Genomic DNA, 16,299 nt, shown 5'->3' with positions numbered 1-16,299 from the left:
TTTTGAGACAGGGTCTCGCTCTGTCACCTAGGCTGGAGTGCAGTGGCCCGATCATGGCTCATTGCAGCCTGGACGTCCCCGGCTTATGTGATCCTTGCACATAAGCTTCCTGAGCAGCTGGGACCACAGGTGTGCCAACATGCCTACCTAATCTTTATTATTTTTTGTAGAGATAGTGTCTCACTATGCTGCTCAGACTGGTCTTGACCTCCTAGGCTCAACAATCCTCCCACCTTGGCATCCCAAAGCACTGGGATTACAGGCTGAGCTATCATGTCCAGCTTGTTAGTCTTTTTTAAGATAGCCAACCTACTGGGTGTGAAGCGGTATCTCACTGTCTCAGTGTGGTTTTGATTTATATAAAGACTAACAATGTTAAACATCTTTTCATTTGCTTATCAGTCATTTGTATAGCCTTCTTTGGAGAATGTCTATGCCCATCTTCTCCTGGGTTAATTTTTAATTGATGAGTTGTAAGAGTTGTCTAATTGTATTAATTAGTGCCTGAATATAAACATTAACTTAGACAGTGTCATATATTGACAGTAATGTTTGATTCCTGATTTTAAAGCAAATGCATCCATTAATTCCACTATGCTCTTGGAGTTACATAATAAGCCTACAATTTTTCCGGTTTTCTTTTTTTTTTTTTTTTTTTTTTTTTTTTTTTTTTTTTTTTTTTTTTTTTTGAGACGGAGTCTGGCTCAGTCGCCCAGGCTGGAGTGCAGTGGCGCGATCTCGGCTCACTGCAAGCTCCGCCTCCCGGGTTCACGCCATTCTCCTGCCTCAGCCTCCCGGGTAGCCGGGACTACAGGCGCCCGCCACCTCGCCCGGCTAATTTTTTGCATTTTTAGTAGAGACGGGGTTTCACCGGGTTAGCCAGGATGGTCTGGATCTCCTGACCTCGTGATCCGCCCGCCTCGGCCTCCCAAAGTGCTGGGATTACAGGCGTGAGCCACCGCGCCCGGCCCCGGTTTTCTATTTCTATTATGTTTCATCTTCAATTTTTATATTTATTTCTACGATGTCTTTATCTTAATTTGTTGTTACATGTATATTGTTGCTATTTGGCACATTCCTAACTACTAGATATTCATTGTGGATTGCATTCTTTATTGTTACAAAGCACATCTTTTCATTTCTTGTTTTTCATTTTCTTTTTTGTTTTTGCCCTTTATTCATCCTCTGGGAACATCTTCTTCAACTCTCAGTTCCCACATTTGCAGCATATTACATCTGCTCAATTATCTCATGATTTAATGATTACTTCCCTACTTGGAGAGCAGTTAAATGAATTCAAGTTTCTAACAATTCCCAACAAAAAAGTCCCATCCATCATAAGCAACATATTTTCTTGAGACCTTCTCAATGTGTTAGGTCAAAGTATAATTTCAAAAAGAATTACAAATATGACTCTCAAAAATATGTAATGAGCAGTTGTGAAATATTTTTGCCTAATTTCTTAATGAGGGAACAAACAGCACAATAAAGCTGCTTGAAAGGTAAATACCAGAGATTAGCATTATACTCCTTACAAGAAGAAACACTGCGAGATTAATGTCAGACTTACAAGATGATTGACAATAACTTTTTGGTTTGTTTCCTCAATCAGGCAAATATCACTTATAACTCCATGGGGCAAAAATTATTTGCTATTTATCAATCTTCTGTAAATTAAATCTAACTTTACAGATCTTAGTATAGTCTGTAAAGTGATGAAATAGTAGATTTAAAAAAAAATTACATGTATCTAGGGCCGGGTGTGGTGGCTCATCCCTGTAATCCCAACACTTCGGGAGGCCAAGGTGGGCAGATCACGAGGTCAGGAGATCAATACCATCCTGGTCAACATGGTGAAAACCTGTCTCTACTAAAAATACAAAAATTAACTGGGCATGGTGGCACACACCTATAATTCCAGCTACTGGGGAAGCTGAGGCAGGAGAATTGCTTGAACTCGGGAGGCAGAGGTTGCAATGAGCCAAGATCATGCCACTGCACTCCAGCCTGGGTGACAAAAGCAAAAGTCCATCCCAAAAAATAAAAAATAAAAAAAGAAAGAAAAAAAAAGAAAAAAAATTACATGTACCTAGAGATGGCTCAAGGAGCTTGACTTAAATAACTGGAGGACTATAAGTAATATTTTTCCTTCTCTTCAGGTTTTGGGTAATTTTTTTTAACAGTTACTACTTTATTGTTGGAAATTATAACTATATGTCATTTGGAAATATGGGGGGGAGGTTGTTTTTAGAGTCCTTCTCCATTCAAGTAAGAGAATAAAAGTTTCCTATTCTTAGACCAAAACCTGAAGGTAACATTGAAATGCACAAATCCCTCCCTCAACGATGATATCCAGCATCAAACATCTACTGCTGATGTGATTAAACGAGTTTGAATCATCTCTAAATCAGACTATCCATATTGTGCCTCCAATGTACAGACAAATGTTACTGAAGAGTTTAGTACACATCCTAACACAGACTCTATCAAAACCTACCATGCTTTCTACTGACATTTTCTTTAGGTAATCTTTCAACAACAGGTGCCTCATCTGCTTATTCTACTGTCCAAATGAACACAGAGAGTGGCTGAAAATAGAATAAGGAGAATGGTCCAAATTTTTTAAAAGTGGGAGGTACTACCTGTCTCAAAAGATAGTTGCTAAAGAGTTAGGTGTTAGCAGCCAGACTTTCTGATTCACAAAGTCAGAATCATAAATGTAAACAGTCAGAAGGGGAAAAATGTGAGTGGAACAAAATATCCCACAGTTAGATTACACATTCCTGAAATGTGAAGACTTTGAATATTCCTATTATTTCTTCCTTAGTTGTCAAAAATGAAAACAGAGAAGGGAGTAGAAACCTTCTCCATCCTCACACCTCTTACTCCACCCTTCCCATGCATAGCTGAAGCCAGCCAGACACAAAACCAAGAAAGGAACTGACAGGTGGAGTCTTCTCTGATCATCCCTAGATAGATTAGGTCTCCAAGGTCACATAATGCAAAGTTTTATTAAAGAGAAAGAGGATCAATGGCCAATGTTGCATACTTGCATTCCTCCACTGTAGAACTTCCCAACTATTGACCAAGAATGATTACAGGCGTGGAAAGAGATTTTCCTCCTTATTTATTGAGTCAATTAGGAAGGCGTTAGGATAGCCAGAGACCCTGGCTATCCACTCTGGCCTACAGAGCTTAGCCCTCATTCCAAGGATCATGTAATATGACCATTGACTTTGTGGTCAAGACATGGAGAAAGTTGAGAGGCACTGTTTTTCTTGTTCCATCTTGAGTGAAGTCGTCCTTGGTTTTCAAGCCCTGAGAGGTTTTAGGCAGGATGCTCACAGTGGTACTCTGTGGTTTTCTGTGGCCATGGAGTTCTGGCAATTTCAGGTGACTCATCAGAGGCTTTGGAAGCCATGGAAGGTCCAATGACTGCCACGATGCTCTGTGTAATACGGATCCTGGGGGCCCCATGACCAGCAGAGGCAGCAACAACATGAGAGCTTAGCCCAGATCCAGATCCCCTAGGAATGCTCTGGGTGGTCATGCCTTCTATAGTCATATAAAAACTGAAAGTAAAGGGGTAGAAAAAGATATTCATTCCATGCAAATAGAAACCAAAAGAGTATAGAGTTAGTACTTAGATGAAATAGACTTTATGTCAAAATGTAAAAAGAGACAAAGAAGGTCATTATATAATGACAAAAGGATCAATTCAAAAATGGTGTATAAGAATTGCAAATATGTATGCACCCAGCATTGAAGCACCTAGATAAAAAGGTACATATTAATAGATACAAAGCAAGAAATGGACAGCAATACGATAGTATTGCAAAGAGTAGAGGATTTCAATACTCTACTTTCAATAATGGCTAGATCATCCAGAAAGAATATCAATAAGGAAACATTAAATTTGAACTACACTTGAGACCAAATGGACCTTAAAGAAATATACAGATAATTCCATACAAAGGATCTTAAGAGGATAAAATGAATAAGTATATGCAAACAAATTGGATAACCTATAAGAAATGGAAAAATGCCTAGGAACATAGAAACTTCCAAGACTGAATCATGAAGAAATAAAGAATCTGAACAGACCAATAATGATTAAGGAAATTGAATCAAACATTTTAAAATAATTCCCCATTATATAAAATTCCGGATGAATGGCTCCACAGTTGAATTCTGCCAAATATTTAAAGGAACTAATACCAGTTCTTCTCAAATTCTTTAAAAAGTCAAAGAGGAAGATATACTGCCAAATTCATTTTATAAGGCCAGCATTACCCTGATACAAAAGCCAGATAAGGACACTAAAAGAAAAAAAATTACATATCATTATCCCTTAGGAACACAGATGCAAAAATCTTCAACAAAATGCTGGCAAACCATACTCAACAGCAGTGACATTTATCCCTGGGATGCAAGGATGGTTCACCATATACAAATACATAAACATGATATACCATGTTAACAGAATGAGTGACAAAAATAATGTGATCTCAATAAACACACACAAAAAAGCATTTGATAAAATTCAATATTCTTTCATGATAAAAACTCTCAACAAATAAGTTATAGAAGGAATTTATCTCAATACAATGAGGGCCATATATCACAATCCCACAGCTAACATTATACTTAATAGTGAAAAGTTGAAACCTTTCCCTCTAAGATCAGGAAGAAGACAAGAGTATCCACTCTTGCCACTTCTATTCAACATAGTACTTGAATTTCTCGCCAGAGCAATAAGGCAAGAAAACTCAATAAAAGGCATCCAAAAAAAAAAAAAAAATGGAACTGTTAAATTGCCTCTTTTCAGATAACATGATCTTATTTATAGAAAACCCTAAATACTCCAAGAAAAAAATGTGATAAATAATAAATAAATTTGGTAAAGAAATAATAAACAAACTTTATTAAATGGCCAACAGGTATATTTTTAAATGCTTAATATTGCTAATCAAAACAAACATAAAATCTGTAGCACTTCCATACACTAACAGTAAGCTATCAGAAAAAGAAATCAAGAAAACAATCCCATTTACAACAACTACCAAAAAATCACTTAGAAAATAAATTTAACAAAGGAGGTTGAAGATATGTACACTGAAAACTGTAAAAATTGATGAAAAATTAAAGAGGATGGACTTAAGTAAAATGATATCCATGTTCTTGAATTAGAAGAGTTAATATTATTAAAATGTCCAGTACCTAAAGCCATCTATAGATTCAGTGCAATCTCTATCAAAGTACCAATGACATTTTTCACAGAAATGGAGAAAAAACTCCTAAAATTTGTATGGAATCACAAAAGACTACAAATTGCTAAAGCAATATTGTGCAATAAGAACAAGGCATCACACTACCTCACTTCAAAATATACTAAAAGTTATAATAAACAAAATATCATGGTACACGTATAAAGACAGACATGTAGACCACTGGTACAGAATAAAGATCCCAGAAATAAATTTGTGCATCTCTAGTTAATTGATGTTCGACTAACATAAGACCTGAAACTATAAAAGTACTAGTAGAAAACATAGGAAAAAATGTTCTTGACATTAGTCTTAGCAATATTTTTTTGATATGACCACAAAAGTATGGGCCACAAGAGCAAAAGTAGACAAATGAGATTTTTTCAAGCTAAAACACTATGCATATCCAAGGAAACAATCAACAGAGTAAAGAGACAATTTATGGAATAAGGGAAAATATTTGCAAGCCATTCATCTGATAAGGGCTTCATATCCAAAATACATAAGGAACTCAAACACTCAATAACATAAAACAAATAACTTTAAACACAGCAGAGGGCCTGAATAGACATTTCTCCAAGGAAAACATAAATGGCCAAGAAGTATATGTTTAAATGTTTAATATCATGAATAAACAGAGAAATGCAAATTAAAACCACAATTAGATATTATCTCAAATCTGTTAGAATGGACATTACTAAAAAGACAAAAGAATAACAAGTGTTCTGAGGATGTGGAGAAAGGGGGAAACCTGTACACTATTGGTAGGAATGTTAATTTGTACAGTCATTATGAAGAAAAGTGGGGTGGTTCCTCAAAAAATTAAAAATAGAGCTACTCTATGGTACAGCAATTATCCTTTTGGGTATACACTGAAAAGACATGAAATCAGTATGTGGAAGAGATGTCTGAACTCCCGTGTTTATTGCAGCACTATTCACAATAGTCAAGATACAGAATCAATTTAAGTGTCCATCAACAGAGGAATAGATAAAGCAGATGTGAGATATATACATATGATTCTGCACAGCCAAGGAAACAATCAACAGAGTGAAGCGAGAACCTATGGAATAAGAGAATACACACACATACACACAAACGCACACACACAGTGGAATATTAAGCCTTAAAAAAGAAAGAAAGAAATTCTGTCATTTGTAGCAACATGGATGAATCTAGAAGGAATTATGCTAAGTGAAATAAGTCAGGCAGAGAAAGATAAATGTTGTATGAATCTCATTTTTATGTAGAATCTAAAGAAGTCAAACTCAAAGGAGAAAAAAAAAATGGTGGTTGCCAAGGCTGAGGCTGAGGACATGTTGGTCAAAAAGTAAGAAGTTTCAATTAGACAGGAAGAATGGGTTCTGGAGATCTATTGTACAGTGTTGTGACTACAGTTAATAACAACGTAGTATACACTTGAAATTTCTCAGAGAGTAGATTTTAAACATTCTCACTAAAACGTGTACGTGAGGTGAAGGATATCTTAATTAGCTTGATTTTAATTATTTTACATATATCAAAATATCATGTTGTACACCATAAATACATATAATTTTTGACAATTAAAAACTGGTTAAGAAAAAGAAATTAAATTGTGGAAAGACCTACACATGGGTTTATGCAGTATCAATTTAGAGAACATTTACCCCACAAAAGTAGCAGGAGGATTTTCAAAGTAGCTGAAAGCATCAGTAATGTACCTGAAGACCTATTCACATAAAATTCAATCAGAAATTATTTCAGAAAAATTCAAAAGAATCACTAGACATTATTAAAAATTTATTATTCCCAGGAGACAAACAGCTCATAATATTGGGATAAGAGATTGTTTGCTCAAAGAAACCTCAATAACTTAATAAAAGCAAACGCACATTTGACACATAATTTGACTGAGGAAGAATATAAGGGGTTCTTTTCCCTTTTACATTTAGAATTAAATGGAGTGCGTAACCTGGAAAGAAGAACACGTCAAGAAAAGTGACAGAATAATAGCCTTCAAATACTTAAAGGCAAAGATGGCCAAGACTTAGTTCCTATCTTCACAACATTACATTCTAGTATACCATGGGTGACTGTTTAACATACATATAATCCTTCACCAGAAGGATAAACTTTCCAACAACTTGAGATGTCCACAAACGTGATGGACCACTCTTCTAGGAGGCCTTTGCTCAGATTCTGCTTTATAGACCTTCGGACCTTCACAAGATATTTAATAATCTTTCCTCTCTCAGGAAATTAGGTAAAAATAAATAACTGTGATTATCAGTCTTTATTCTCTAGTAACTCACTCCACAATATTTATCGGAAAGATAAAATCACAAAATAATCATGCAACATTTTCAAAGTTCTATGAACTGTTGACACAAAAAGTATTCAAACTTGTTATCTGCCCCTAAAGAATTTTGGACTTGCCTCATATGAGGTACACCAGTCTTCATTAGTCCTGACCACTGCTAATCACCTCAGGAGAGGTTCCACCCACCACTATCACCACTCCACTAGTACGGTACACACATGCAGGGGTCAAATCTCCAAAATAAGAAGGATTCAGATCTAATCAGGCATGTGAAGAAAATTCCTACCAGCAGAGGCTGGAATATCACAGAACTACCTCAACAGAGTGTCATATTTATGACATCTGAACAGAAAATTCGTGCACAATGAAATTACCCTTTGACTTGTCTCTAATCAGAAAACATCTCATTCCATATTTGAGAAAAACAAAATGATCCTCATATTAAAAATAGAAACAATTAATTGTCACTACACACTTAATATGACCACATCTGGAGTAAGAAGTTCCTTAACACTATTTAGTGACCAGAAGTCGGTGGGTGAAAACCTTTACAAATGATCTCTATGTAGAACTGTGAGTTGGACTAGATAACTTTCCTATGGTCTAATGAATCTTCCTTTTCTGCTTTATTAGCTTACAGTGTTTTCTATAAATCAAAGTCATCCCACTTTGATTGGATTCTTTCAGAGCTGCCTTTCACACCAGGAGCTTGTATTTTTCCCCTCTCAATTGTTACACATTTAATTCTTACGCCTTTTCTTTTTCTTTGTCAGTTCCCAGTCTTATTCCTCAGAAAAGCCATATATGAAATCACAAGTTCAATATCAACCTACCACATATGTTAAACAAAAATTAGGCAAAGGTAAAAATAATATCTTTCAACACTACTAATGTATTTTTAATGAAATTTTGTCCAACCACCCATGGGCTTTGTCTATGAGGTAGTTTACACACAGCTTTTGGCCACCACCTTCCACCTTGTGGCAGCCAAGTCCAAATATGTACGTGAATGAAAGCTCCCCGACCAAAACAATTTTTATTTCAGAAATAATATATTGTCAACTTTTCATATATTGTAGAAACTGGAGCAACCCTAGAGATTCTACTTATTCATTCCAATCTCTTATCTGTCTAAAGTTTATACATTCTGATCTGAGTCATAGTCAAAAGAACATACTCTACATATCCAACATTAATTTCAAAATAATTTCATCCATGTTTGAACCTCTCTAGGAACCAACTCTGGTATCACTGTATTTCACCCTAAGAATGAGGATGTCCTTTCTTTAACTCAGGGGTCCTTACCCTCAGGTCTGTGGCATCACAGGAGCTGTAAAGTCACTGAAATTACATGCAATATTTTGCATGTGCCTGTGTGTCAGTGTGTGTTATTTTTCTAGGGAAAGGGCATATTAGCCTTCTTATGATTGTGAAAGTGTCGTGGCCCTGAGAAGGTGATGCACTCTGCCACCTCTTCTTCATCACTCAAAAACTCCCACACTGCACTAGATTGACTGACGCTAAGCAAATGTCATGACTTTTGTCAAGTTCATGTGTGATAGTTACTGTAGAATGTATTGCATTTAGATATCTAAATTTAAAATATCTAAAATTGCAATGGCATTGTATTTTAATTAGGTTACTTTGGAGACTGAGATTCTGAGAATTGTTCCCTAACCTTTTTTGTTCTCTAGTACTTATTTTTTGCAAAATCTCATATACATTGATATTTTTAAAACATGTATCACATCGTTGAATAAATTGGACAAAATTAGCACTTAGTCCTAAACAATCCTGCTATTTTAACTATTTAACTTTTCTTTTATTGAAGGTATAAACACCTAAAAACACTTAATAAATTTACTGTGCTTATTGTCTACAGATTCAGATAAATGTCAAAGGAAGTGTACAGAGGAAGTGATAAAATATTAGTTTCCTTAACAGCTAATTAAAGTATATTGGTATATATTATACAATCTACCTTAAAGTCATTTTTAATAGATTTTATTGATAGAATTACATAGTGTTTCTAAAGTAATTTGAATACAACCAGCTGAATCTCTACTAATATGTATAGACAGAATAGGTGAAAAACTTATCTGTAAGAAAAAACAGAATGGGACTTTTTTTTGTTGAAAATTATGCTTCTGATCTTGGGAGGCCAAGGCAGGTGGATCACGAAGTGAGGAGTTTGAGACCAACCTGGCCAACACGGTGAAACCCCGTCTCTACTAAAGATACAAAAAATTAGCTGGGTGTGGTGATGTATGCCTGTAATCCCAGATACTTGGGAGGCTGAGGCAGGAGAATTGCTTCAACCTGGGAGGCAGAGGATGCAGTGAGCCAAGATCGCGCCATTCATTGCACTCCAGGGAGAGACTCAGTCTCCAAAAAAAAAGAAAAAAAAGAAAAGAAAACAACTTTTTTTTTCCCCTGAAACTGTATAGAATCAATATTTAGCTGTGTTTCCCGGTAACATGTGTACTATTTACAACATCTTGAAACAATGTTATTAAACTAGACTCTATGTTCTTATGCTTTTAGTAAAAGTGTCAAATTATAGCAAGAAATAATATATTAAATGTAATTATTAAGAAATACAATTTCAAAAATATGAAGTATATATTTACCAAATGAATTAATAATTTACTAACAAGAAGGTAATCTACTTATATCCATTAATATTAAAAATACATTAGAAACTTATCTAATATATTCTGAAAATATCAATTTTTCTCATTCATAAAGAAAATTACAAGGATTTGTTTAATTAAATGATTATTTAAAATATTTTTTGAGCTCTATACCCCTAAGAAAGAAATGTTTACCTTGGGAGCATTTAAAACATAAGAGAAGGCTGGGTGCGGTGGTGCAGGTCTATAATCCCAGCACTTTGGGAGGCCAAGGCGGGCAGATCACAAGGCCAGGAGTTGGAGAGTAGCCTGTCCAATATGGTGAAACCCCATCTCCACTAAAACTACAAAAATTAGCTGGACATGGTGGCGTGCACCTGTAGTCCCAGCTACTTGGGAGGCTGAGGCAGGAGAATCGCTTGAACCCGGGAGGTGGAGGTTGCAGTGAGCTGAGATCACGCCACTGCACTCATGCCTGGCAACAGAGCGAGACTCCATTTCAAATAAAAAGAAAAAAAAATCAGAGAAATCAGTGAATTATTTCTAAATAATATAATGTGATAGTGATAACTGGTAAAATGTAAACACTATGCACAAGACATTAAGTATGTAAGTTCATTTTATTCTCACAAGGATACTATTATGGTATTACATTGCCACATCTAACCAAAGAGGAAACTGAAGCAAGCAGAGATAAAATAAGCAAATGCGTAGACTCAGAGCTAGTAAGAGGCAGAGACAGATGTGAAATCCAATTTAACACTAGGACTTGGGCTTTTAGTTCCTACTCTTTGTACGTCTCTTCTTCTGCTTTATTAAATCAAACTTTGTCTTAATAAAATCACAGAATTATGAAATTTAAAAAATATTCTCTTGTAAATTAACTTTTGTTACTCTAAACATTTACCAAATATAAGGTACTTAAGATTTTTCTAAGAAAGCTACACTTTTTTCCAGTTGAAATTCATCCAACAGATTCAGGTGTATTTATATATATATGGTATATATATATACATCAGGTACCTACATCAGGTACCTCCACAGATATTTTAAAGTGAAAATATATGTTTATGGAGGAGTAGACTTGGAAGTACCAGATCTTAGAGATTTCTTTGGGAATGTGAGAAAGTCATTATTTGCTGGCTTTCCAGTAATTTATTTTGAATTTGTTAAAGTCATCGATGTGTGAACTGGTTATCAAAGTTTGATAAAGAGCTTATAAGTCACTTTGAAGTTGGTAGAAATAAATATTAATGGCTCAATTTTCAAGGAAGTTAAAGTCAGTTTCTTCTTCTGTTCCCATAAGTAAAAAAGAGAGCTCTGTTTTATTTAGAAAAGAATCCATAATTTATTAGTAATAACTGATGTTTCTCAAAATAGTCATAGGACTATTTATTATATAAAATCAGACGATTTATTTAAAAAAGAGCACTCTGAAAATACAACAGGGAGTTTTACATCATAAAAGTTTTGTATAAAACTTCTTTAGGAAACATAAACCTGATTCTAATACTCTGAGATACTAAAGTCACCTGCTTCACCAAGGTCTGCTCAGGGCCTTCCTTAGAATAAGGAGAGAAAAAGGTAAGGTTTTCAGGTACCAATTGCCTACCAGTGTCGGAGTCTGACCAACATTGTCCCGTTTAAGTTATTCCTCCCTTCCTTTTCACATAGGACAAATAGGCTTAAGGGTTTTAGAAGCTGACCCAGCCCACATGACTAATGGGTAGCAAATTCAGGATTTCAAAGCTTGCCTGTCTATTGCAAACTTTTATTTTAGTCTTTGAAACAGGAAATGCAGAAGATTTTCTACAGGATAGATTTCAAGGACACAAAAAGGCCCTTCAGGTTTCCAAAATACGTAAGAAAAAAGGTCTTGAAAACCTATTCACTTACATATATTAGAAGGTCCCGCGGACATTAAATTATCATGCCCCAAATTAATAATCAAATCTGGACTTGGCCTCTGATTTCTTGTGCTTACTTTCCCTTTTGGAGATACTCAATAAAATAATATGAGCATTTTGGCCGGGCGCGGTGGCTCACGCCTGTAATCCCAGCACTTTGGGAGGCTGAGGCGGGCGAATCACGAGGTCAGGAGATCCAGACCATCCTGGCTAACACGGTGAAACCCCGTCTCTACTAAAACTATATAGAAAATTAGCCGGGCGTGGTGGCGGCGCCTGTAGTCCCAGCTAGGCAGGAGGCTGAGGCAGGAGAATGGCGTGAACCCGGGAGGCGGAGCTTGCAGTGAGCCGAGATCGCGCCACTGCACTCCAGCCTGGGCGACAGAGGGAGACTCCGTCTCAAAGTACTACTAATAATAAGAGCATTTTGTTCCCTGGATCTAAATGCTTATTTTTCAGTGAAATACTTGAAACTACAGCAGTCATTGGTACCTCCTTTTGAGATGGTTTATTGTATCCCTTCCACAGCTTCTGGGGCATGTGCGATTTTCATAAAAGGATGTGAGAAGACAAGAAGACCAGGCCATTACATCAAGTTGAGAATCCGGTTCATTGTATAGGGATACCCAGCTGAATGAAGCAGGGAGTAGGAGTTAAACTTCAGCCCACACGTTACTCTGTGGTGCTGTGCTGAATCCACCTAAAGCGGGGTGTCATTTCTAATTTGAAAAAGGAAACATAAAGGCTCACACAGGACCTGGCAAGTCCCTGAAGGAAGGGAAGGGAAAAACATGTTTGGACATAAAGCTTTTCACATTCTATCAGTCATTAATTAAAGGAATTGAATCAAAGTCTGTTTAAAAATAATGAAATCGCCGGGCGCGGTGGCTTACGCCTGTAATTCCAGCACTTTGGGAAGCCGAGGCGGGTGGATGACCTGAGGTCAGGAGTTCAAGACCAGCCTGACCAACGTGGAGAAACTCTCTCTTTACTAAAATTTTCTACTTAAAGCTAATTGATGAGAACGCTTGTTAATTCGGTAAATCAATGTCAGCCTAAGGAGATGTCTTTTGTTGGCACTGGAGAGTATAATTTTATTTCAGGGGAAAATGTTTAGTAGGACCATCAGCGTGCTGTCCTATTTCACTCTGGGATATGAGAACTATTACTATGGGAGCCAGTGAATATTTAGAAAAATGGTTCTATGTAAGGTGGGACAAATAGAAAACTCTCATATGTTTTGATTTGATGACTGTGTTTTAAAAACCTTTCAGTCTGCTAGGAATAAAATATCATGACCGTGTATATACTACATTTCCAAAAATTATCACACCATCACTGTGACAGATTTTGGAGCATCTCTGGAGAAACTCTTTTGAACACTAAGCTATCAAGTCTTAACTTCAGGGATATATAACTGGCATTTTCCATTTTAAAGCGAAATACTTTTGAAATTCTAACAATAACTACCCATTTTTAGAGTACCAAGTACCATACTAAGTAGTTTGCATACATAATGCCTATATTCCCAAAAAAGAATACTTCAAATGTTGTATGTTACTATTTCCTTTTATCACTGAGGAAATTGAGGTGCAAAGAGGCCAAAGGGACTTACCTAATTTCATTTAACTAATTACTGGTAGGCTAAAGATTCAAATCTATGCTGTTCCCGATTTCAAACCTGAGCTCTTGCCATGTCACAGAACTCACCCTTTCAGCAGGCTTCTACTTAGGGGAGAATGTGGTATTTCAGCCAACCAAAATGTTATCATAAAATATAAAAAAAAAAATCTTAGATTGAATATATTAATTGATACATTCTCCTACTGTTTCCCAAAGTATATCATGGCTATCTTTGAATTACAAGAAATCAGACTGGAAATGTGGAGTTCCTACTTACTTGTTCCAATAATTTTTGTCCATTGAGGTGAGCCTGTATCACAGCATCGTTAACAAGCAAGTGAAAGTTCAGGAGCACATGTTCAACATCGTATGTTCCATGCATTGCATCTGACAGTTCTTCCAGTGACCGGATATATGCATGCCAGTGTGGATTAAGCTCCGCCATGTGTGCCAGGCAGCCTCGCATGACATTGAGGCAGTATCCCATACAAGGCTTACTGAGCATCAGGCCCTGGCAGTGTGGGCAGTACTGCATCTTCAGGAGGGCCTTGCTGCACTCTTTGGAGAAGTGCAGATAGTCTGTGGTGTTGATGACTTCAATACCCAGATTGAGTGCCTGCAGAAAGGTGCGGCTGGGCAGCAGAGACCTCCCCATCTGTCCCATTACTCTTTTAGGAATATTACCAAATGGACTCACATCCCGGCGAGCCATCCGGATGCATTCTGAGTATTCCAGGGAACTGTCAGTCACACCAGGGTTAATGAGGTGATTGTAGACCAGAGGGAAAAGACTGTCAAAAAATCTGTTGACAAATTCTTCAGGATTAACATCTGTACCAAACAAATACAGCCCCACATCAGTGAAGAACTCCTGAACCGAAGCAGCAGCCTCCAAGGCCATGTTCCTGTAGGTATTGCAAAAAAGTATACTGGTATAATTTTCTGCTTGTTTGATGAGAGTTTCAAGGGTTTCTGTAACACAAGCAGAGGTAAATGATGAGAAGATTTAGTATTCATGTTAACACTGTCCATCTGCTCCAGACATTAAATGACTCATCAAAACTAATCTAAGGATCTAAATTGTAATTCTCAGCCTACTCAACTAAATTCAGCTTTCCAAGGATAATGACTGGACAACAATGACTATTGCCTACAACACACACGTTTTATAGAGATATATTTCTAGAATCAAAGTCTGTTTAAAAGTAATGAAATCACCGGGTGCGGTGGCTCACGCCTGTAATTCCAGCACTTTGGGAAGCTGAGGGAGGTGGATCACCTGAGGTTAAGAGTTTGAGACCAGCCTGACCAACATGGGGAAACCTCTCTACTAAAAATACAAAAATTACCCAGGCATGGTGGCAGATGCCTGTAATCCCACCTACTTGGGAAGCTGACACAGGAGAATCATTTGAACCCGGGAGGCGGAGGTCGCAGTGAGCTGAGATTGCACTATTGTACTCCAGCCTCGGTGACAGAGCAAGACTCCGTCTCAAAATTTAAAAAAAGTAATGAAATAAAAAATAAGTTATATGTATGATAGTTTCTTTATTCTACAGTCATTTATAACTATTCATTTCTATCACTAATGATAGAAAAAAGTATCACTGAGAAATGTATTTCATAATCTGACTTCATTATTTATAGAAGATAGTCACATTAAGTACATAATTCACCCCGTGCTATATTTTTATAATTTTTAAAATCTTTTTCTTTTCCAGAATGAAAGCTAGTAGATTACACACTGGTTGCTACAAAGGGAGGTTCGATTCCCAAAGGAAAACCAGACAATCCTAAGACCTCCTCACATGTTCTAACTAAAGAGAAAGTAAAGCATTCATTTTCAAAGTATCCATAAATTATCACACTTTGTTAAGCAGTGTGAAAACCATAAGTGCTATTATTTGATGAAAATAAATTATCATGACCACATCATTAATCATATCCTTTTTCTTATCATCTTATCTTCAAAGACTTTACCGTGGGATATTTTGTTTCTTACTTAACTAACTGATGATCTCAAGTCAATTTATCCACAGAAAGAACCAAGAATAATTTATCCACAAATTAAGGGAGAAAATCTAAAAAAGAAAGTTGGAATAATTAACAAGTCAAAATGCTACATCAAAATGAGGCATTAAGCAACAGTAAACACCTTGGATATATTAGTAATTACATTTTGTAATTAGCCTAAACAAGGATACTGGACTGTTTCAATATATAATAATAAAATATATTCAATAAAATTATCTCCTATAGTCCCAATCCTGTAGTCACTTTTAATTAGGTTGTAAAAGATCACGCAGTAACTTAGTAATCAAAACACTGTTTGAGAATATTACAAAAATAGATGGAAGAAGAGTATGAAACAACAAAATGGAATAACAATGCAGAGGTGCAGAGAGAGCTACTAATGAAGGCGAACTGTGTCATGAATATGCCATAGAGTACAAGTACAAATAAATAATAATACAATATCATGAATTCTGATGCTGATCTAATTCACATTGAGTTCTAGGCTTTAGTGTGATATATTACGGTGCATCTACCCTGCAATCAAAGGTAAC

General features: G+C 36.3%; 1 protein-coding gene across 1 annotated transcript in view; it reads right to left on the bottom strand.

Annotated features, from left to right (window-relative positions):
- The window catches only part of GPC5 (glypican 5), a 1,460,926-nt gene that overhangs the window by 1,165,806 nt on the left and 278,821 nt on the right, over positions 1–16,299 (bottom strand). The window contains exon 3 of the mRNA XM_007960682.3: positions 14,010–14,704. Coding sequence (XP_007958873.3) covers positions 14,010–14,704 — 695 coding nt within the window. The remainder of the gene's footprint in view (positions 1–14,009; positions 14,705–16,299) is intronic.

The sequence above is a fragment of the Chlorocebus sabaeus genome, chromosome 3 (genome assembly GCF_047675955.1).
Source record: "Chlorocebus sabaeus isolate Y175 chromosome 3, mChlSab1.0.hap1, whole genome shotgun sequence".
Classification (NCBI taxonomy): Eukaryota; Metazoa; Chordata; class Mammalia; order Primates; family Cercopithecidae; genus Chlorocebus; species Chlorocebus sabaeus.
Note: the sequence above shows the minus strand (reverse complement) of the source record. Positions and strands in the feature narration are given on the sequence as shown.